We start from the raw sequence: 10,086 nt of genomic DNA, 5'->3' as shown, positions 1-10,086 counted from the left end.
AATAAATTACTTGTAGGGTAAGAGCACCAATACCCAGCCCCTAACCAGCAGTCAGCCGGTCATATACTTTAACATTGGTTCAAAATATACATAGATATAATTTAACATCAAGTGGCTGGCTACTGGTGCTCTTACCTTATCATTAAAATTCCCAGATTATAATAAAAAAATTAAGACGGGATTATTAGGTAAAATAAATGATTTAAATACAAGTCGACTTTCATATATATTTACATTTATTCTTCCAGTTTAATGAAATATTACAAAGTTTATACTTTACATCGATTAAAGACTGAAATTAAAACTTTTTGAACATATTAAATACAAATTTAGATTATAAATTGGAAGTAAGTAAATCCAACTTTTTATTGAAAGTTTTAACAAAAGTAGAAAAATGCAAACTCAGAAGTTAAGCACAAAATAAAATAAATTTATTTGGAAAGTATTAAGGGGTTAGGGGTAGTCAGAATTTTCAAAAAATCGATTTTTTTTTTTTTGCATTTTCTTAAAGTATAATATTTTAAAAATATTGTGTGAAAATTTGAAGTGAATCCGACAAATTCTTTTCGAGTTATTTAACAATGACCAAAGGACGCTCGGGTGCTACGTGGCATTCGAGTGCAGGTAGCTAGAAACAGCTGCAAGCAACCGACCTTTCGGGTTTCATTGTCATGAATATCTCCCCATTTTAATGTATTTATAATTATATATATATATATATATATATATATATATATATATATATATATATATATATATATATATATTCACAATTTGTAGGTAGTACAAGAACTGAAAAATAATTTTTGGTTGCCAGTATACCTGTAGTCGTTGCACTGATCAGTCGATAGTTTTGTGATAAATTATTTCTCAAGTGAATTAAATTATTAACCATGGGACGTGATTCTAGAAAGGTTTCAAGAGAACTTCGGAGTTCTGAAAAAATTAATAAGTCGCGTTCAGTCAAAAGAAAGAATGTTTTTAATCCGAAAACAGCCGAACGTGATGAAAGTATTCAGAGTACATCTTCTAAAAAATTAAAACAAAACACTGAAGATGATGTACCTGAAGACAGCAGTACTGAATTTCGAATAATAAATTTTATTCAGGTATTCACTGCAATTTCTGCTCTTATAAAATGTAAAAAATGTGATGGAAATGTAGTGTTTCAAACAGCAAGTACACGTGGGCTGGGATTCAAAATTGTAGTTGCATGTAATAACTGTGGAAATGAATATATTCCTTCCTGTTCTTTCGTTGGGCATTCTTATGAAATAAACAGACGTTTCATTTTTGTAATGAGAATACTAGGAATAGGATACGAAGGATTGTGCAAGTTTTGCGGCCTGATGGACATGCCGTCTTTTTTAGATAAATCTACGCATACAATTTTACTGAAACAGATTTTGAATTGTAGTAAAGCCGTCGCAGAAACCTTCATGACGAAAGCTGTGAATGAAGAAAAGCAAGCAATGCCAACAACTGAAAATGAAGATATAAATCATCTAACTGTATCGGGAGATGGAACCTGGCAAAAACGGGGATATACATCGTCATTTGGAGTTTCTTCTATAATTGGCTATTTTACTGGAAAGATTCTTGACATAAACATTAAAAGTGCATATTGTAAGCTATGTGAGTATTGGAAAAAAAAAACAAATACTGTTGAGTTCGAGGAATGGTATCAATCGCATGAAGATGTGTGTTCTGCTAATCATCAAGGGTCTTCTGGGAAAATGGAGGTGGATGCGATGGTCGAAATGTTTTCGTATTCTGAAACTAAATATGGAGTTAAGTATGCCAACTATATTGGTGATGGTGACTCCAAGACCTATTCAGGAATTATAAAATCAGATCCTTACGAAAATACAACTGTAAATAAAAAGGAATGTATAGGGCATGTCCAAAAGCGGATGGGGAGTCGATTACGTACGCTGAAGAGTAAACAAAAAGGTCTTGGTGGTCGAGGTAAGCTCACAGGAAAATTAATAGACAAACTAACTGTGTACTATGGTTTAGCAATACGCCGGCATTGTGATTCTATTGAAAATATGAAATCTGCTATAATGGCAACCTTTTATCACTACGGCTCGAGTGATGAAAAACCGAATCATGATATGTGTCCAAAAGGCGAAGAATCTTGGTGCTCTTACCAGCGCGCTGAAGCAAGAGGAGAGCTTGATACCTTTTCTCACGATTATTCTCCTTTACCTTCTGATGTTTTAAAAGCTATCAAGCCTATATACGAAGATCTTAGTAATGAAAATTTACTTTCAAGATGTGTAGGTGGATTCAATCAGAATAATAATGAAAGCTTTAACCAACTAGTATGGAAAATATGTCCAAAAACGGTAAATACTAGTTTTACTATCGTACAAATAGCTGCATACGTTGCTATGTGTATATTTAATGAGGGTATAAATTCATTATTAGTCTTGATGAATACACTAGGACTTAATTGTGGGCCTAATTCTCATCGGTATGCAGAAAGAATGGATGCTGCACGTATCAAAGTAGCAGATAAGCGCGCTAATGATAACACCCGAGAAGGTCGATTGCAACGTAGGCACCAGCAAATCGATATTTTGGAAGCTGCTATGTCGGCTGAAGAGCTATTATATGGTCCAGGAATAGATGACTCAGTGTAAGTTATTAAATAATTCTTATAATTCGACATAAATCCATAGCAAAACTTTAAATGCGTTTTTCTCAAAACTATGTTTTCTGAACTGGTGATCACTGTAACTTAAAAACTGCTCGGTAGATTTCAATAAAATTTATTGTACTTTTGAAATACATTAAAAACTCGTGCCTGATCGAAGGATTTTTTTTTTTTTCAAAAATTTCGATTTTTTTTTAACAATAAACTGTCGGTTTTTTTCTCGAAAATTTGAAAAAAATTTCCTGAGGCCGCCATTTTGTTAATTTCGAAAAAAAAAAAAAAAGCTTCGATCAGGCACAAGATTATCTATTAATAAAACTAATTTTTCTTGTCCGATTGATTTTAGATGAATCTCCAAGGACTTATGATGATCACCGCAAAGGACTTCGGGAGGAACGGGCTCTACAAAAACAGCGATAACTTTTTGAATTATTAATTTTTTTTTTTGAAATTTTCGTGAAGTCAAATCGAAACGTGTTCTAATAAAGCTATGTTTTTATTTTTGTCAAATAAAGTAATTAACTACAAAAAAAAAATTATTGAAAATCATCATTTTTTCATACCCCTGAGTACCCCTAACCCCTTAAATTTTATGAAGAAAAATCTTACTGCGATAAATAAATGGATCGCTATCTAGTGATGCAAAGACAATCCACTCTGCAATAAACTTAATTCCTTCAGTATGCCTAAAAAAAAAAAAAAAAGTGATTTAATTATTGAAATTAAAAATTTCGAATATTTAAAAAAATATAAATTACAGTATAATTAAAGAAAAAAAAGTATACCATTTTCTGAATAGCGTTGGCTTTATTTACAGCGTGTAGTAGTTGTAACATCTTGACGTTATTGAATAATATGCTGGCGCCACACTTGTAAGCCAATGATTTAATTTCTTCAGCATTTTCGTCGGTATAATAGTAGCTGATGAGGGATTGTTCACACAGATTTATCAGTCTTGTTAATTTATATTTCGAAGCAGCTTCTAGCAAACCTACTGCATGATCATCCAAGTCCTCAACATTCAGAGTGTACATAAATTCTAAAACTCTTTTAAATATCTCTGGCTCTATATCCGTAAGAGCTACTTGGTTATCATTGCCATCAGACATTTGTTGATGATGATCAACCATTTCATATAATTTAGGACACCGTGCTTCCAATACTCTTTTATGGACTGGAAATGCAACACCCTGTACATAAATCATAACGTCACGGTCATCTTGAACTTTATATAACTCCGAGAAATCACCTGATGAATTGGGATCTGGAAAATAGGCGTAAACCATACGCTCGTCAGGAAATATAGGATCATCATCCAAGTAAGTTATGAGTTCGATGTACAGTGTCATGGTATTATTTGGAAGTAGTTTATCTATTGTGTTCGGTAACTCGGGGTAAGGTAAACAGTGTCTAAATACTTCAGGATGATTAAAAAAACCCTGAGAATCATCAAATTTCCGGTTCTTTCGTCCAAGAAAAAACTTATTTTTGTCGGCATCGACCAGGTAAAAATTACAGGTGACATGATTCCTAGGTTCTAATTTTTTAACAGCGTCGAAAAATATCTTGAATCCAGACTTCAATTCATTATTAGCAAAATTCAATGTGATGTACCAGTCAACGGCATGATCTTGAGCTTTTGTAGAAAAGTAGTGAGTCTCCTTAACAGGATAATTTAGAAACTGGTTCTTGGCCGGATTTACTTTTGCGAATGTTTCACTCATATTTTCAAGTACCCATGTATGATATTCTTTATCAACGTTTTGTTCGATTTTTTTTAAAGGCATTTTAAAACTCGACACTTTTTATACTATTTACCTTTCTCTTTAAGAGTGAATTTCTGAAGATATCCCAAATGGCTGGAGTGGGTCAGCCAATCAGAAAATTCCACGTTCTTTTGCAGACTGCAGTCGCATTTTGGCCAATGACAAAATTCTGACTTTGTCAGTATTTTATTATAATTTCATTTGAATCCTGACTTTGTCAATATTTTATTATAATTTCAAATTTAATGACATTTAAAAAGAAAAAATTATAATTACTTAAATCATTATCATTATTATTGTATTGTTGTTGGAATTTTATGGTAGCGCCACGCGATTGCTGGTGGTAAGACACAAAATCATTCGTAAAACTTAGTTTTTTTTTTGCTGAGAGATGTTATGAAACTGACTTTTGTCAACATAGAAAAATTTTTAAATAGAAAAATTTTTTTATAGAATTGTTGTGTCATAGAGATATGCAGAATAGAGAAATATTAAGGAGAGTTGTATAGTTATGGAGAAATTCCATAATATAAATATGTTAACACCTAATTCTGTCATATTATAGTAAATTTTGTAGAGACTTAATTTTCATAGAGATATATAATATAGAGATATTTTGGACATGAATTATTTTCGCATATATTTATACTTAATAGAATAAGTTTACATAGAGATAATTTTACATAGAATTATTTTGCAACATAAATATATTTAGTATTGATATTTTCGCATAGAAATCTATTTAAGAGAGTGGTATGTTGGTAGAGTGATAATAGTAGAGATCTGCAAGGCACGCTTGTAACCGGGTACGGTATGAATACCCGCCGCTGATTGTATATCAACAAAAATAAAAAAAATTCAAATCGATTGAATGTTTCCAATTTTAATAGATGACACTGTATGCATTTTTTATTATACTCTTAACGGGCTTGCTGAAGCTAGCTCCCGTCAATTTTGATTTTTACACTTTTTTAATTTTTCAATGCCCCAATCGTTTGTTCGTCGATTGTTCGTTATTGTCCGTCAATTGTTGTTGTTTGTTCGTTGATGGTTTATTTATAATTAAATAATTAAATTTTCATCCTTAACTTAGCCCCCCTCAACTTATCGTCATTTTATTTCTTTCTGTTATGAATCAATTAATATTCATTTTCTTTTGTCCTATCATAATCTTCGTTTGTTCGATTATAATTAACGTTTTATCGCCTTTTATTATCAATTTTAATTAATTAACATCTCATTACCAGTATAGCTATGTCGCGCATGCGCATTAATACTTATGACGTATTGGGATCTCCTTCCAGATGCCCGGGAACATTTAAATTCATGATTTAATACAAAAAAAAAAGTGAATATCCAATCAAACAAGAAATGAATTTTTAATTGTACTTGTCATTAAAAAATTAAATAAAATAATCTCAATATTGATATTGTGAATAATCTTAATATACAGCATCAATTCGAATAGTTAGTAAATTAGTTATTAATTAATGAAAAATATAAATGAAAATCAATTTTATCATGCTTTTCAGCGAACGTCTCTGCATTCAAAGTGAGTGCACACATATTGTATTCTTCTATTGGATTCTATGGGAATTTTTGGATAGGGTGAAGATTTCCTGTGCGTGCATATTTATATATGCTGAATTTTGAAGCAAATTTTTTAGTCAAAATTAATTTTTTTATTTTTAAAATTATTTAAATACAAATTAAATAAAATTATTCATTACGTGGAGACATAAATAATTAATATACTTAATTAATTGATTTATTTAGTATCAATAAAAAAGAGAGGGGGGGAAATGGGATACCCCCAAAATTTTATAAAAATCATTTGTTTTTTTAAGTATTCCATTGAATTTTTTTTGTTAAATTTTTTCAAAAATTGAAAGCGTCAGTCGAAAAATATTAATGACTTTTTTTTTATGGTAAAAAATATTTTTTTCTTCCTTAGCATCTAATATTTATGTGAAATATAATTTTCCTTAATGTAAATTACATAAAAAAATTTAATTTCCTCAAATTTATTTAATTTCCATAATTTTTTTTTCACTTTTTTTGGGACTATCCCATTTTGCCCGCAAAAATTGAAAATTTTTTTTTGACAGCAGCTGCAAATTGTCTCCATTCTCTTCAAATATAAAAAAAAATTAAGTACCCCCTTCCCCCCTCCCGCCAATTGAAATAAAATTTATGAGATTTAAAAAAAAAACTTATAGACTAACCCTGAATGACTTAACTTGACTTACATACATACTTAAGTAAATTGATGAAATATAAAAATAAATGAACATATGTGAACTACATCCAAGCATCAGACGACATTGTTCGACATAAGTTACATGTATTGAGTGTACTTTTATTAAGTTTTTTCGTATTACATATATTTTACTATAGTACAATTGTCTGCACGTAGTATCAGTGGTAGCGGTAATAGTAAATAGACATACATATGTATATACAAATATATAACACGAGTAGATGTAAAGGTGGGCTGGAGGTGTGCTCTAGCTTTTATTCACCAGCATACTTAGTTATATTGTCACTTTCCATCCGGTTGGTCGCCGTATCCTCGTTATCGTCCCTCTAATCAACTTAAATCTCTGCCGCGTATTAATTTTTTAAATTTAAATTTAAAGTTTGGCGGTTCATTTAGTAAAATTTAAAATAAATTACTGTCAAACTGTTTCGTAAAAGATTCCGGTAAGTTTTAACTACTAATTATCTAATTTATTTTTACAACCAATGACTTACAATCAATCAATCAATCAATCAATTAATTAATTATTTAATTAATAAATAATAATTAATAAAAACAAATTATTGTTTCAATTTTTTTTTTAATGCGTAACAAACTTTCCAATTACCTGAGGTTCGTATAATAAAAAAATTAATTATACAAATAATTATTAAAGCTTAATTAATTAATTTCATATAAATTACATTTATTTATATAAAAAAAAAAAAATTGCTTGAGTAGCTTTCAAAATAAAATCACGCTTTCAAATAGTTTTAAAAAAAAAAAAAAGTTTTAAACTCAGCGTAAAGTGTTTGAATATTTACCCGCATTATTTGTTTTCGCAAAAAGTAACACGATTTTCAAATAAATTATATTTATTATTATTATTATAGACTACATGTGTGATATAATGAGCTTTACACAGTTATTAACAAATAAATCTTATGAGTAATGATTATATATATATACATATTTATAACACATAATAATATATATATTTTGTATTAAAAGAGGGCATGGTTAAAGTTTGTACAAGACCGTAATGCGTTAATATATAAAAAGTAAATCGATCGGTACCAATAATTTATGCAGACGTAAATTTTCTTTACTATTCTACCTTTGCCTCTGCCTCTGCCTTTGCCTTTGCCTTCTAATACATTATCTATCCCACTAATGGATATCACATATAGGGATGTAGTGGCATTACGGTCGATGACAAACATTAGTCTATATATAAATATATAAAGAGGTGTGTGGACTTTAGCTTTGGAATGGAGTACATGCAAACTTTGTTTTATAATTTTAAAAATTAACTGACGAGCTCAGTAAGCTACACTTGTATTACACGTTATGGTTTGCAAAACACGATAACTTTTATTTAGTCCAGCGCAACATCAAGATATATCACTATCTTTATTTAGATAATATATATATGTATATAGTAATGTTTTGAAATATTATGTAGGCTACGGTTATTGATTCGGTAGATAATTATTAGCTCGTGACGATTTTTCTATCGACTTTTTTAATTAGTTTCGTTAATTTTTTAGATAATGTCCAACAGACCGGTGAGCGCGACGACGAGACAGGAGGCGGAAATGATTAACAAGGCCCAGAGGGCCATTCATACCGCCGAAGATTCTATTGAGAAACTTCGGCTGCTCTGTTTAGCCAGAGGTGCTGGGGGTATTCTTGGGCTGGCAAGGTAATTTTATTGTTTATTTGTTTCATTCGCAAGAGGAAGTTGTTTATTGAGCTAATGATCGTGATATATATTTATAGAATATTTCGTCGGATGGATGAAGATGGTAATAAGCAGTTGAGCAAAGAAGAACTTGTCGAAGGATTCGAGGCCATGAATTTTGAATTCGAAGAGGAAGAAATTGATCAGATGATCACTAAATTGGATACCGATGAAAGCGGGACTATTGATTTAAATGAATTTATTACTGCGATTAGAGTAAGAATTTTTTTAAAAATTTATTTTCGCTGCTTCGGAGTGATTGTGGATTTTATTTAAATTTGAATCCACCCGCCACTCGGAGTTGTTAAAAAAAATCACTCCATATGATAAGTAAATAGCGGAGAGATTTCAGAGGGATCTGGATTCTGTTTCAATTCAGAATCAACTCCGATTGGGAGTTTTAATATTAAAATATACTCCCCTTCGGAGTGAATTTCACTCCGAGGAGATTAAATAAATAAACGGTCTTCTGCTCCGCAATCAATCCGCGTTCACTCCGAAAATTTTTTACAGTATACATAAATATATTAGTACTGATAGTTAATTTATTTTAATTATAATTTTTAATGCGAAAATGAATATTTTGGGACAAGTTGTGCCATTTAAAATTTTTTAAGCTGATCATTTTATCCCTCATTAATTTAATACCAAATATTTTTTTTCTGAGGATCCGTTTTTTGTTCCCCGTACTCTGAATTATCAATTTTCTAAAAATTAAAAACGTTTATGGCTAAAAAGATAAAACAAGCAGGAAGTTAGTAAAAAAATTATATAAATAAAATATATAATTACAGCCTCCGATGTCTGAGAGCCGTATAAAACTAGTCGAGCAAGCGTTTCAAAAACTTGATAAGACTGGTGACGGAGAGATAACAGTTGCTGATCTCCGCGGGGTCTACAATGTCAAATGTCATCCGAGATATATAAGCGGCGAGGAGAGCGAGGAGAGTATCTTGAATAAATTTTTGGGAAACTTTGAGCAAGAGAGTTCTAAAGACGGTGTCGTAAGTATTTTACTACTCAACTAATAAATTCCCTGTTAATTAATTAACTATTTAATTATCTAGGTAACCATGGAAGAATTTATGAATTACTACAGCGCAATAAGTGCTAGCATTGATCACGATGCATATTTTGATCTCATGATTCGTAATGCCTACAAATTATAAATTTAAAAAAACCCCAATTAATTTATAAAATTATCGGATTCGAATTTCCCGCGCTGATAAATTTTGAAAATAATAAATTACTTACAATTGATTTAATTAAAAATAATCGCGCCTGCGAAGTAAAATTACAAAACTAAAGGTATTAAATTTTTTGCAGTGATATATTTATTATTCAACTAGTGCATGCCCATGAGTGTTCATATAAAATATAAATCTTTCAAATATTTTTTTTTATGAATAAAACATACAAAGCTTTGAATTATCGACATTCCATAAATAAAATCGTACTTATACTCTCATTGTCAGTTAATTAAACAAATTTTTTCATCCACAGCTTCATTATTATTTACAAAGTGTATTAATTAATTAATTATTTATTGTTTATATAGAGACTAGTGTACTGTACTCTGATTAAAAATAAATAATTAGTAAAAAAAAGAAAACAATAATTATTTTAACTGGAATAAAATATAAATAGAAAAATAAAATAATTAAACCGACGTAAT

General features: G+C 30.1%; 3 protein-coding genes across 11 annotated transcripts; 2 read left to right on the top strand and 1 right to left on the bottom strand.

The window, feature by feature from the left end:
* The first annotated feature begins 8 nt into the window (after positions 1–8).
* On the top strand, positions 9–3,232 carry LOC130663039 (uncharacterized). Of its 3 annotated transcripts, none has more exons than XR_008989152.1 (4): positions 9–347; positions 781–2,351; positions 2,452–2,644; positions 3,009–3,232. XR_008989152.1 is itself a non-coding variant. In XM_057462082.1 (3 exons), exons 2-3 carry the CDS (start codon positions 894–896, stop codon positions 3,010–3,012), a joined length of 1,755 nt encoding a protein of 584 aa, XP_057318065.1. In that variant the 5' UTR covers positions 9–347; positions 781–893; the 3' UTR covers positions 3,013–3,232. The 3 variants fall into 3 exon arrangements, 1 of the variants encoding a protein (XP_057318065.1); XR_008989153.1 differs by having other exon boundaries at positions 2,434–2,644; XM_057462082.1 differs by having other exon boundaries at positions 781–2,644.
* On the bottom strand, positions 1,897–4,660 carry LOC130663040 (uncharacterized). Of its 3 annotated transcripts, none has more exons than XR_008989155.1 (3): positions 3,448–4,660; positions 3,272–3,348; positions 1,897–3,082 (listed from the first exon to the last, which is right to left on the bottom strand). XR_008989155.1 is itself a non-coding variant. In XM_057462083.1 (2 exons), the coding sequence occupies exons 1-2, from the start codon at positions 4,447–4,449 to the stop codon at positions 3,340–3,342; spliced, it is 1,011 nt and encodes a 336-aa protein (XP_057318066.1). In that variant the 5' UTR covers positions 4,450–4,658; the 3' UTR covers positions 3,108–3,339. The 3 variants fall into 3 exon arrangements, 1 of the variants encoding a protein (XP_057318066.1); XR_008989154.1 differs by having other exon boundaries at positions 1,900–3,064; positions 3,448–4,659; XM_057462083.1 differs by lacking the exon at positions 1,897–3,082 and having other exon boundaries at positions 3,108–3,348; positions 3,448–4,658.
* LOC130663043 (calcyphosin-like protein) lies at positions 3,636–9,934 on the top strand. Of its 5 annotated transcripts, none has more exons than XM_057462086.1 (5): positions 3,636–3,981; positions 8,218–8,372; positions 8,450–8,627; positions 9,206–9,415; positions 9,479–9,934. In XM_057462086.1, exons 2-5 carry the CDS (start codon positions 8,221–8,223, stop codon positions 9,578–9,580), a joined length of 642 nt encoding a protein of 213 aa, XP_057318069.1. In that variant the 5' UTR covers positions 3,636–3,981; positions 8,218–8,220; the 3' UTR covers positions 9,581–9,934. The 5 variants fall into 5 exon arrangements, with proteins under 5 accessions (XP_057318069.1, XP_057318073.1, XP_057318068.1 ...); XM_057462090.1 differs by lacking the exon at positions 3,636–3,981 and adding an exon at positions 6,937–7,131 and having other exon boundaries at positions 8,232–8,372; XM_057462085.1 differs by lacking the exon at positions 3,636–3,981 and adding an exon at positions 6,939–7,131.
* The last annotated feature ends 152 nt before the right edge of the window (positions 9,935–10,086 follow it).

Source organism: Microplitis mediator, chromosome 2, assembly GCF_029852145.1.
Source record: "Microplitis mediator isolate UGA2020A chromosome 2, iyMicMedi2.1, whole genome shotgun sequence".
Lineage (NCBI taxonomy): Eukaryota > Metazoa > Arthropoda > Insecta > Hymenoptera > Braconidae > Microplitis > Microplitis mediator.
The sequence above is the reverse complement of the archived record's forward strand: the minus strand, read 5'-3'. Positions and strand labels throughout refer to the sequence as shown.

Bases quoted from the DNA above. Each gene is read 5' to 3' on its own strand.
- LOC130663039 (XM_057462082.1), top strand. From the start codon at position 894: ATGGGACGTGATTCTAGAAAGGTTTCAAGAGAACTTCGGAGTTCTGAA.
- LOC130663040 (XM_057462083.1), bottom strand. From the start codon at position 4,449: ATGCCTTTAAAAAAAATCGAACAAAACGTTGATAAAGAATATCATACA.
- LOC130663043 (XM_057462086.1), top strand. From the start codon at position 8,221: ATGTCCAACAGACCGGTGAGCGCGACGACGAGACAGGAGGCGGAAATG. The intron at 8,373-8,449 runs GTAATTTTATTG...ATATATTTATAG, and splicing joins GGTATTCTTGGGCTGGCAAG to AATATTTCGTCGGATGGATG. The intron at 8,628-9,205 runs GTAAGAATTTTT...ATATAATTACAG, and splicing joins AATTTATTACTGCGATTAGA to CCTCCGATGTCTGAGAGCCG.